Source organism: Castor canadensis, chromosome 4 (genome assembly GCF_047511655.1).
Source record: "Castor canadensis chromosome 4, mCasCan1.hap1v2, whole genome shotgun sequence".
In the NCBI taxonomy this organism is placed as follows: domain Eukaryota; kingdom Metazoa; phylum Chordata; class Mammalia; order Rodentia; family Castoridae; genus Castor; species Castor canadensis.
This window is the reverse complement of record NC_133389.1, coordinates 147,520,712-147,533,340: the sequence shown is the minus strand read 5'-3', so window position 1 is coordinate 147,533,340 and position 12,629 is coordinate 147,520,712. Positions and strand designations below refer to the sequence as shown.

At 38.1% G+C, this 12,629-nt stretch overlaps 1 protein-coding gene across 6 annotated transcripts in view; it reads left to right on the top strand.

Annotated features, from left to right (window-relative positions):
* Ankrd44 (ankyrin repeat domain 44) overlaps positions 1-12,629 on the top strand; it is a 295,040-nt gene that overhangs the window by 167,417 nt on the left and 114,994 nt on the right. For all 6 annotated transcript variants that reach the window (XM_074071329.1, XM_074071327.1, XM_074071326.1 and 3 more), the window contains exons 5-8: positions 5,296-5,496; positions 5,877-5,964; positions 8,294-8,436; positions 9,394-9,606. In XM_074071329.1, coding sequence (XP_073927430.1) covers positions 5,296-5,496; positions 5,877-5,964; positions 8,294-8,436; positions 9,394-9,606 — 645 coding nt within the window. The remainder of the gene's footprint in view (positions 1-5,295; positions 5,497-5,876; positions 5,965-8,293; positions 8,437-9,393; positions 9,607-12,629) is intronic.

Here is a 12,629-nt window from a genome sequence, read left to right as displayed (position 1 = left end):
ACATTTCCTCCTCTGTGTCTACTATTTCAGTATCTTAGGTAGGGCAGCCTGCCACAGGTGTCATCTAACATGGCCTGCAGCTCTAACACTGAACATTAAGTGGGCTGATGCCTTCCTCCGGGAGAAATGTCAGAGTCCACAATGATATTTGTTCATTAAAGAGGAAACAAAGGCTTTGAAGGAGTGCTTCTCACAGTGTGGCCTGCAGCCCCATGAGTTTTTATCTTAAGTGTCATGATAAGAGTTAGCATTCAGAAACTTCTAGAGCAAAGTAATAATTTTATAGCTGGAATTGGTGGTGCACTCCTATGATTCCAGCACTTGGGAAGTTGAGCCAGGAGTTCACGGCCAGACTGGACTACATAGGGAGACCCTGTCTCAAGAAATCAAAAGAAAACAAAATCAAACAGACAAAAGACCCTGTATAACCCAAAAGGAATAATTTCATACCTGTTAGATTTAATAATAACATAATCCAGTTACTTTTTGTATCTGCATTTTATAATTTTAGTATTCTAATTTCTAGTATATTTTGCAAAAGTATTGGCTCTTGATGCATTTGAATTAATAATAATTTTTGAAAACTAGGCCCTCACTGCAGATCATTTGAGAAGCTACTGTTGAAGTATCTTCTTGATTCAGAAAGTGTTCAGCTCCCATTCCCCTGCATTAGTTTCTTTTTCACTTTGCAAATTTTTGTCAAACTCCTAGATATTATTTTCTAGCCAACATGTAATACAGGGAAAAATCATTAATTTCCTAAATTAATTAGTTACCCCCTCATAAAACCAAGTTAAAGAGCTTCCAAGGTTAAAATTTTTGAAAAAAGGAGCACAATTTTTAAATAGAGCTTTGGTGTGACTCAAATATCATATTAAATTTCTATTCAATGTATTAAGCTAGCTTGGCAGATTAAAAACTGCAGAGTTTAAAAATACAAATAACTAAGGAGAAGATACATCTGAATATGTTTATTCAGGCCACCCTCGGTTACAGTCATCCTGCCTATGAAATGAAAAGTCCAGAAGACACTGAGAACCCCTCCAGTTCTAATATTCTATATGTTGGTGAAATTAATTCAATGATCATTTAAACTACTATATTTTCATTAAAAAAGTGAATCTTTTGAAATTAAAAACTCCTTCTTTACATGCTCTTTTTTTTTCAGTGCTTGGAACAGAACCCAGGGCCTTTGTACATGCTAGGCAAGTGCTCCACCAAACTGCATCTCCAGCCAACATGCTACATTGTTTTTGATAGAATTCTTTCTATTAGGAAGATGAAAACTGTCCAGCATACTATACAAACAGATACAGAAATGGAAATGGAAATGGGGAATGGGCAAAGTTGAAATACTATGAAAGCAGAGAAGTCGAAGTCCTAGCTCTTCTAGCTATCCTTGTGCAGTGAGAGGGTACTGGCAGGAGAGGAAAATGTGGTGAAATTCTCACTTAACAAGAGCTGCCAATTTCACACAAAAGAGATTAGAGACCCTGCTCACCAACCCTCCCCCCACATCTGATAATGAACTTGTGTTCTATGCAGATCCGGTCATGACCTGCACAAAGTCTAAAATTCTCTCCACGATTTCAAAGAATTTTTGGAGATTTAAGTTGTCTATTGCCTGACTTCAGAAACCTGCTCCCCTGCTTTAGTTTGGTCAGCTTTGTCTAATTCTCTTAGGCTGCTGAAGTGTACCTCTGCCCTGTTGTGCAGGACCCATGTCCTCTCTCCTCCTCTTCTGTCCTCATCCCTTTCTGAGCCACTCATTCTGAAGAAGAATTCAGCTCTGTTCACCCCCTTCCCAAATTCACAATTGACCTTTCAATGCAGAGCAAGGGCCTTGCTCAACCCAGAGGTCATCTTCCCTCCATAGGGGATTTGCTTTTAAGCAGTATTTTGCTGATAAATAAAATTTTATTTTAACCAGATTTGGTCATTTTCAGTGTCTGGTATTTCAAACAAGGGGCTAGACAGGAGGTTTGCAAACTTTTTCTGTAAAGTACCAGATAGCAAGTATTTTAGGCATCACAGTTTACATGTAGACTATGTCAGAATTGCTCAGCTCTGCTATTATAATGTAAAAGCAGCCATGTACAATATGTAAGCAAACAAATTTGTTTCTAAAACAACAGACTGCCTAGGCACTGGTGGTTCATGCCTATAATCCTAGCTACTTGGGAGGCTGAGACTGGGAGGATCACAGTTCAAAGACTACCCAAGCAAATAGTTCATGAGACCCCATCTCTAAAAACAACCAGAGAAAAATGAACTGGGGGTGTGGCTCAAACAGTAGAGCTTCTGCCTTGCAATTGCAAAGCCTGAGTTCAAACCCCAGTCCCATCAAAAAAAAAAAAAAAAAAACAACAAAAAAAAACCCCAAACCAAAAATATTATAAAGTAATATTTTAAAGTATTAACTAAAAGAATATAGAATACAGATTTCCCCCCACAAATTTTAAATGCAGTTATTTACCTATAAACTATAATTGCCATGTTAATATGTGCTTGCTTTCTTTGTTTATCATGTTGCCTTGAGTGAATTGCAAATCATTCATAAGCATTCATTTAAAAGTAGTGCCTTACCTAGGCAATGTCTCACTCATCTACTCTGAATTACTTTAAAAATAATCACATTTTGGGCTGGTGATGTAGAAAGGTGGTAGAGCACTTTCCCAGTATGTGTGAGGTTTGGGGGTTTGATCACCAGCACTGCAAGATCACCAAGAAAAAAACATGATCAAATTTTGTTATCTTACCTTACCTTTGCAATGTAAATTTCTCACGAATTCTATTATCTCCAAATAGTATAAAGTTGTGAAATGATCTTGTATATTTAATTTTGTTAATCTATTCTGGATTTAAATAACATTTAACATAAAACAAGGATCTATGCAAGTATAGTAAAATAACACACAATTCAAAGGTATTCAAGTGATAGCATGTACTGTTATTTTCCTAGGAATGTGGAGAAGGATATTATACCATTTTTATTCTATTGCTTTGACATGGTTATCTCCATCCTTTTGAGTCATATGTCTGTAAAACTTTTTTGACATGCATCCTCAAAATATGCGTCTCATTTCTATATAAATTGTATATCTGAACTGGCTAATATGTGCAGGCACCACATTCTTAGGGTGAGGCTTTTCATTTATCTTAGTCGTCTGTAACCTTGCAGGTAGTTAGTAGTCTGTTGGTTTTTCTCTGCTTTGGCCAACTTGTCAGATCTGATTAAATTTTTCATCACTTTTACTTTGTGATGTCAGTGATAGGACGCTTTTGGTAGGAGTTGTAAGAAGTTTTTACACTGTGACTTCTACTTTGCTTATTGCTTGCATTGTTGTTAATATTATCATTAACCTTTGAGTCCCTTGCATGAACCTTGACCTTTTGGGTTCTTTTAGTTTACAGGTACATATTAGCATCACTGTACATTTCAGTGCACTCACAGTGACTGAATGGAGAGGACAAGTCTCACTCCTCAGTATTGTGGAAGTCCCCTTCTTCCCTGAGGGCAGCTCTGTAATAATGTGAGAAGGATCCTCTGTTGTGATAACTGAAGGCACAGTGCCAACCCACAAATAAACCAATTAAAATGCTTTCTTTTTTGAGGAAAAGAAATACAAATGGAGGTTCCAATATTTTCTTCCCATACTGCAATGTCTATGCCTCTAAATAAACTTCAAAATGTATGAGACCAAAGTTGATAAAATATTTTCTTTTTCTAATCCTACTCTTGGATCATGAATTCTATTGTGATTTAGCTTTTCTTTTGTTTATTTTTGTTCACTCAACTAGTTTTTAGGCTCCAGCCCAGCTAATGTTTTGCGTACTCTTCTGAAGTTCTAGCAGTTTCACACATAGGCGAGTGTTAATAATGCATGTGCACATATTTCCCACAAAAGTGGGCTCAGGGACTATTCAGTAGGACTTTATTGTCTTTCTGAGGATAAGTGTCGTATTTTTTTTCCTGTTTGGAGTATTTTCTTGGGCCCTATAGTTTACTGCCTTTTATTTACATCATGTAAGTGGAGTTTCCTTCACTTATCATACTGCTCATTTAAACTGTATGAGAACCAGTTAACTTCCTTTTATTCTCATTCTGCTAGCCAGGTTAACCATTTATCTCAATATGGAGCTACTTCTGATTTGTAGAACATTCTTTTTATTTCATCATTTATGTCCCTGATAAAAGTCTTAGTTTCTCTGAGTTCAAGTCATGTATTCTCCAAGGCCCTTTTTTATATCCATATGATAAAATAAATTGGACAGTCCAGTCCTGTGAGGATTGAGGTAGCCAAGGTGGAGTCCTTAGTTCATGAAGGGTGGCAAGAGTGTGGGACTGATGCTTTTTGATTGGTTTATTGATGTTGCATGTCTATAAAGGACCCCAGTAACTGGTCCCAGGGAAGTGTCTAGAAGTAGAGGGAAGCACCCGATAGCCATTCTCTTTTTAAAGGGAACCATATCATTCACTTGACTAAACAGAAGGGGAGCTTTACAGAAATGCTAAGATCCATTAAAATCTCTGAGGTGGACCAGCATCTGTATTTTAAGAGCTCCCCAGTGATTCTATTAAATATCTAAGGTAGAAAGTTATAGGTGGAGAGGCTGGTGAGCTGATTGGGTCAATAGCAGGAAAATCAAAAGCAAGAGACCCAATACAGGGAAAGGAACTCAATAGTGGCAATAGAAGTTACCTATTGTAATGGAAAAGGCTGAGGAAAGATGACCAATTTCATAGCTTCAAATTGACACAGAAACAGAGTGTCATTTCCCTTGACTGCTTGTGTGATCAATATCACACAAGACCCAAAGTTACATGTTGGCAGAAAGAACCAAAGATTTATGAATTGACTCAAGAATGTTTGGCAGGCTTTGGAAGTTGGTTGGCTTATTGACAAACACTTCTAACTTTAGATGATCTTTTGTGAGTCTTTCTCCAATGAATATTTTACCTGCATGTTCATACCTGCACATACATACTGTCATTTGACCCAAAAATATTTTGTATATTATATGAAAATTTTATCCACAAAAGGTTTAATTAGTTTTATCCAAAGAAGGTGCCAGGGCTCTTGGATTGGTAAAAAAAAGGTAAAGTGAATCTGTCATGGTTGGTGCCACTCTTTTGATCTCTATTATGTGTTACTTTGCTGTGTGGAACCAGCCCAGGAGAGTAGGACTCTTGCTTTTTCGCTATAGTTCCTGTATCTAGGGAAGTATCTTATACTCTGTAAGTATTCGCTGAGCATTTGTCAGTGACCCCTGCAAACTCTGCTTTCGTTGTAGGAAGCAGTGCAAGTGTTGATTAAGCATTCAGCTGATGTCAATGCGAGAGACAAGAACTGGCAGACCCCCCTCCACGTGGCAGCAGCTAATAAGGCCGTCAAATGTGCAGAAGTGATCATCCCATTGCTGAGCAGCGTCAATGTCTCCGACCGAGGGGGGCGCACAGCCCTGCACCACGCAGCTCTGAACGGCCATGTGGAGGTAGGTATTTTCACCCATGGGAACTGGGACATCCCATACAGAACCTCTTAGCCACAAGTGGAAGCTGAATTTATTGCTGAGACTTTTAGAGAATGTGAGGATAATAGTTGTACATCACTTGGATGAATTCTGAAATTTAGAATTGAAAAGTTGGATGAATTCTGAAATTTAGAATTGAAAAGTAGGTTGTCATTTCAATCTTTTCCTTTGACACATGTCACAGGTTCTGCTTTGACCATCCTCTTCCTACTTTGCTAGGACTCCAGATCTCTGACCTGCTTTTAAAGTTGATGTTAAATTGCCTCAGATCACCTGCAGGCAGTAAGAAGTCCCCATCATTACAGAGTGAATGCTTGACTTTGTTGCTGGTTGTCTTTCAGATGGTCAATTTACTCTTGGCTAAGGGGGCAAACATCAATGCATTTGACAAGAAGGACCGACGTGCCCTCCACTGGGCAGCATATATGGGTAAGGATTCCATGCATGGAAAATGAAGTGCAGATGACCTTAGCTAAATAAGTCATGGGTCTCTTGTTGACCAAGTGGGTTTTCTCTCAGGTAAGTCTGACTTCAGGCTTGGGTTCCAACTGAATGAAGATTTGGCCCATGTTACTGGCCTCTCTGATGTGCTTTAGTCTGGATTTGAAAGCTGCACACATTGTGCATATTTTAACTTGTGATAGCAGCAAAATAAGGTACTTAAAAAAGAAAGAGGACTGGCTAGCAAAGCAAGGAACAAGTGCCATTTGTCTTTTTATTTATAAATATTTTGGAAAGAAACAAAAAGGAAGGAAGAGAGGAAACCCCCTGGTTGTTTTGTAGGCAGAAGTAATCAGAGGCCACCTAGGTCACGTGCCTGCTGCCCTGCACACAAAGCTGGGGCCAGCAGCCTCACTTCTGCACACTCCACTCCAGAATGAAGGACAAGGTTACAGCTCTAGTTTACCTTTCCACTTTTGCTGGCACAAAAACCACAGACAAATGGTAGACTTCACAGAGTTTATTCTCAGTGCGGACTTAGACTTTGGAACAGACCTAAGATCCTTCCATTGTATTTCTAATTGGAGAACATCCTGCAATTAGGAAAGAAGATAGGATTCTAACAGTACCACATTGTAAACACCTGAATGCCCATCCACAAGCATCATTTTGGTAAATTCTGGAAGATCCACACAATGGGACACTGAGTAACTATGGTGATGATGACCACGTGTATTAATTAACATTGAAAGAGTGTGATATGCTAACGGAAAAAATGGATCATAGAACTGTATAAGTAATATCTTCATTTTTGTAAAAAATATCTATACAATAAAAATAAATCTGGAAAATATTATATACTGAAATATTAACTGATTATCTCTAGGGATTGGTGATTGTGGGTAATTTGGGTTTCCTTTTATCACTTTTTTGTCTTTCTGACTCCTTTTTAATATCATGCATGCCTTTTATCATAATTTTAAATATTAGCATTAATTGTATGGAGAAAAAAAGGAGTGAGTTGGGACAGGGACGAAATAAATTATGTGGCTATAGATGGATTTGAATTAATACCTGGACTTTAAAAAAACCAAGAATCTTAAAACTTTTCAAACATGATTTTTTTTTTAAGTGGCATGGTGTTTCAAGTTGACTAAACTAGATCAAATGTCTTCAGTGGTACTACAGGACTAAATCCGTGAATATTTCCACAAGAGAGAGATTTAGGCAGAACACTGAGCTAGCGTGAGCTAGGACTCAAAGAATTTGGGATTCCAAGCTCATTCTTTGCTGATGTGTAATTAAAACATTGGGTAAAGGACTTTAAAGAAGTCAAGTCATTATCATGTGGGTCATCAGAATGCAAATAGTAAAAAAATATATGGATGGCTATCTTTAGGGGATAATAGGTTAAAATCAGGACAAAGAGTTTAAGGTAACACCCCTAGTAGTTGAAAATACTTTTTTCTATATACAAGTCTTGGGAGAAAGAGAGTCAAATTTTAAGAAGTCAATACCAGTCTGTCTGTCTGTCTCTCTTTCACACATACACAAACAGAAACACACTCACTTAGATCCTGGAGTCTTGTACTTGTCTTCTACCCTTCAGTTGTCAACCATGCTCACAGAAATGACCCTGAAGCTTTGAACAATCTTCAGTTTGAAATAAAAGCCAAATACATTAATTATACAAATAATTAATATAATGAGTTAGGGAACAGGATAAAATATTCTAGAATTGAGATTAGAAGGGTTTTATGTTTATCCACTAATTCAAGAGAGTATTTTTATATTAAGTCGTATGAAATGGCCATTTTTATGAGTTAAAAGCCAACTATACAACAACAATTTCATGATTTAACAATATTCTTGGGGCATTCTGAATAATTGATTTTTTGTTTTTTTTATGGGTTTTTCCCCACTAAATTACTATTAGTCTTTTTTTAACAAGGAATAGAAGTTGTTTTCAAAAGCATTGCTTTCATTTTAGCACAAATTCAAAAGGCTGTGGTAGTAACATATTGTCAGGACCTGGTCCTTTGTTGACAAGGTGGCAGGCATCACTTCTGCTACATCTCTATGAATTCTGGCATATGAACGAATCATCTTTTTTTCTTCCCATAGCATTTGCATAATGCCTGACACATAATAGGTACTCAATAAATATTTGTTGAAGATCGGCCAGAAGGGAACTTTTTAAAAATAGCTCAGCAAAATACTGGTGGCAATAAAAGCTAATAGTGATAATTTAGGTGCAATGAATCATCAAGTTGTCCCATAAAGGTTAATGATATTTTCCGCTGCTTTGTTTGTCAAGGCCACCTGGATGTTGTGGCATTGCTCATAAACCATGGTGCAGAAATTACCTGTAAAGATAAGAAGGGTTACACTCCCTTGCATGCTGCGGCCTCCAACGGACAGATCAATGTTGTCAAACACCTCCTGAACCTGGGGGTAGAGGTGAGCCACAATTCATGCATCACTGTGTGTTTGTGGGTTTTCCTTTGTTCTGAAACTTAATCCAGTTTGCATTGTAATTCAAGGGGAGAAAAACTTATTTCCTAGCCTCCTCTGTTTTTGAGTTTACCAAGGCAACTGGTAAAGGGTGATGGGGGCAGAGACTTCAGGAAACCAGAAACAGGCTTTCTATGTCAACATAGAGAAATAGATAAACACACATATTCTATGTAATATCTACTAATCGGTCAAGAACGAATGAATGAATGGCAAGGGTACACATCTGATTTTGAGCTAGAAAACTTGGTTTATTCCATTCTTCAACTAGCACCGCAGGAGCAGTGGTGAGGCTCTGGGACATCCTGCCACTGGAGAAAAGGAAAACCAAGCTGCTACACTGAGACCAGCCTGGTGACATCCAGCAGCCAGGGTGGGTCTTAGAAAGCAATAGGGAGCCATATAAGCACACCTCAGGACAGAGACACTGTTGTGTTCCTAGATGCAGCCTGATGAGGTATCAGACTCCAGAGCAAAAGCAGAGTGGGTTCTGAGGTCTGACAGTGTGTATAGGGTCCACAGCCTCCTCTTCTGCCCCCTCACCTTTTCTCTATGTTCACTGCTCCAGCCCTTGAGTTCCTCTCCTGATTCTTTGTTCTTCTTATATTTTGAAAGCAGCTTGACCTTTTACCCTTTATCTTTTTTATAGCCAGAAAATTCCTCTCTATCAGATGAAACCTCTAACTTTTCCTTTTGAGTCACTTTTTGTCACATTCAATTTTGCCAGTCTTTCCTTTGGGGAGATGAGTGTTCCAGGATAACCTGCTAGGGTGAGAGTAAGCCCTGAATAATTATGCTGATGGATGGATATTTCTTTTCTCTCTCCAGCCATTAGGCTTTTTGTGGAAAATGGATAAATTGGTTCCAGTGAATTTAATTGCCCTATATTGGACTCATTTGCAGATTGACGAAATCAACGTCTATGGAAACACGGCACTTCATATTGCCTGCTACAATGGCCAGGATGCTGTAGTTAATGAGTTGATCGACTATGGTGCTAACGTGAACCAGCCCAACAACAACGGTTTCACCCCTTTGCATTTTGCTGCTGCCTCCACTCATGGTGCTTTGTGTCTGGAATTGCTAGTAAACAACGGGGCAGATGTTAACATTCAGGTATGGCACTTAGACTCTCGGTGTTAGATACATTTGCGTTTAGCTTCTGTGTGAGCAAAAACGACTGCTACAAATTATACCATATTTTAGTGAATTGTAACCCTGAGCACCTTGACTCATACAGATCTTGTCCTGGGTTAGGATGCTTCTCCAGTTATGGTGATATGAGCTGGAAAGCACAGCCATATATCCTTGGTAGTGTAGGGAATGCTCCAGGGCAAACACTATCTTAAGGATGTTGACTTATTCAGATTCTAATTCAGAGATCAGTGTTGACCTGATAGTGCAGAACTGTTGAGAATTCAAAGGAAATCTAATGATTACCCTCTTGTTCCCAACCTTCGCATGGCTCTCAAATATTTTCCTGAAGCAAGCTGTGGCTTTAGGGATATAGCATTGACCTGGTCCTAATGATCATTCTTTTATTCATCCCATTTACTGAGGACTATCCAGTGTCCTCTGTTTACATGGAGGAGCACTCAAGATGAGAAATGGTAGGATTCTTCAAGGAATTTGCAATATAGCAAAGAGATAACTCACACTAGACAATCACTGGGCAAGAGAGAATGTAATGAGTGCCATGAGAGAGAGCAATGAAGTGTTGCAAAGTAGCAGAAGCATGTATTGGCTTGCTTCTTGTCTGGGGATCAAAAATGGAGGTTGGTTTTGAGCTGAGAAGATTTTCAGATGAGAGGAGGTGGCATAGAGATAATTAGAGAAATAGTGTGAGAGGAGAGTGCATGAAGAAAGATGTGGAAGCTGTGGCTAGGAAAAGCTGGGGGAGGTAAACTGTAGGTAACTATTCAGCTTGTTCTTATGGATGACCTAGGGGAATCTATGCATGCAACACTCATCTGGGTCACACTTGAACGTCCTACATGTATTAGAATATCCTAATCTGCACCAGGAGTTATTCCATTCATCTCATCTTTGCTGCCCATTCTCCTGAGCTCACAGCATACAAAACTGAAGTTCCAGTGCATTCTGTCTCTGACTTGGATGATTCCTAAGGTTTAATTTCAAGAATATCACATCAATTTATTTTAATGACCTTCTGTATTTAAAGTTAAACTTTTTTTTTACATTTTTCTGCATAATTTCTAATGTTGGGGGAAATGTAGTGCAAACGTCCAAAATAACAATTTATTGTGATTGAACAGAGTTTAAAATGGATAAAGAAAGGACCAGAAATAAGTTGAGAAGTGACAGAACCAAAGAGAAGGACTCATCTCATAGCTGAGGAGTTTGGGCTTCCGTAGGCTGTGGGGCCACTAATTATTGTAGAGGTCATCTGATCAGACCTGAGCATTACAAACAATTATCTGGCCTCAGGACACCAAAAGGAGAATGCATAAAGGAAAAAAAGTATATGAAACTCCATGAAAATTAAAAATTTTTATATGTCAAGATAAAACAATAAAAAAGGAAAAAACCCATAAAACTAATATAAACAAAATTGAAAGAACAACTCGGGTAAATTTTTCTGCAACATATACATGGTAAGTCAAGCAAAATAGTTAATAAGCTTAATCTATAAAGAGTTCATACAAATCAATAAGGGAAAATCTGATAATCTACCAGAAAGTTTAGGCAAAGGCAGATCTCAAGAGAAAGATTACAATATCCATTAAGCCCATGAAAAAAATATTCAGTATCTTTAGTAATTAGAAAAATATAGACATATATATATATATATATATTTTAAGACTGGCAAATATTGAAAAGAACAATACCTAGTATTAGCACAGCAAAATTTGCAGTAAAATATAATCCCATGTTTTAATTTTAAAGTTATGTGTCTGTGTGCATGCATAGAAAGAAAAATACCTGACTGTACACCAATACACTGGCATCAGTTATCACTGCAGAGAGATTCCTCGGTCTTCCTCATCTCCTCTGCCCTTGTGCTGATTTCCCAATTCCCTTTGGTCCTTAGTGGATGCAGATGCACTCTGGGTGCACGGACCAGTACCATTTCCACAGAGCCACCCTGTCTGACTCAGGAGGTAGCTTTCTAATTAAAGTTGTTATCTCTCTGTACCACATTGCTCCTTCAATTTTGAAAATATTTGTAGATGCAAAGCAATTTGTATTTGTTTAGATTTCCCAAAGTTTGAGAGAACTAGCATAGTGAAATATAGCCAATACCTACTCATTGTTCACCTTGTTTTCTTCTCTTTTCACAAATCACTGAAAATGAAGTCTTCATGAGTAATTACAAGAAGGATGGAAAGAGGAGGGGGATTATGCTGCATGCATTTTACCATCCCTCATTTTACATAGGTTAATTTTGTAATATTAGTTTAATTGTGATAAAATCATAAAAACATAATATTTTATAAAATAATCCAGCAGAGTTCCCTTATAATTTGCAAATAGAAAGAACATATCATTTTCTTCTCCATTACAGATCACACTGTAAGTTCTATAGCATCTCAGGGCTATTTTTATAAACATCCAAAGTAAGGGTTTAAAAAGGCACAATATGCACAGACATGCTGGATGAGACAGAAAGACAGACTCAGAAATTACTATAGCCAGGTTGTCCAAACCTCCTTATCACTATTATTCAGCTTCTCCATGTCCTCAATTCTTCTCTGTCTATGTGTCGGTAGAGAATTTAGCCTTGGAGATTGGAGCTGGAGCCTACCACAATGTCTGCTGAAGTGGACCAGCTCCCTTCTTTCTAGGTACCAGAACCTAATTAAAGAATGGATTGTGTCACAGAAGTTGACCGTATAAATTGGAATAGGCACTTGAGACATGGCACTTGGAACTTTGGAGAGAAAGTACAAGGAAAGGAATGAATGTCTGAAGTGACCATGTTTTTAATGATTTTTAACCTTTAAAAACAAAGCAAAATGGATTATGTATGGCTTTCTCAAACCAGCATTTAGGAAGGCTTATCGAGTTTTGGACTATATTTGATCCTCTCTTCCTGCTGCCACCACCACCAATGGCCTTGGAGGTTTTTTTGTACTCTTGTTGGCCCCTGTGATTCCAGGTGGGCCATGACACAGAGA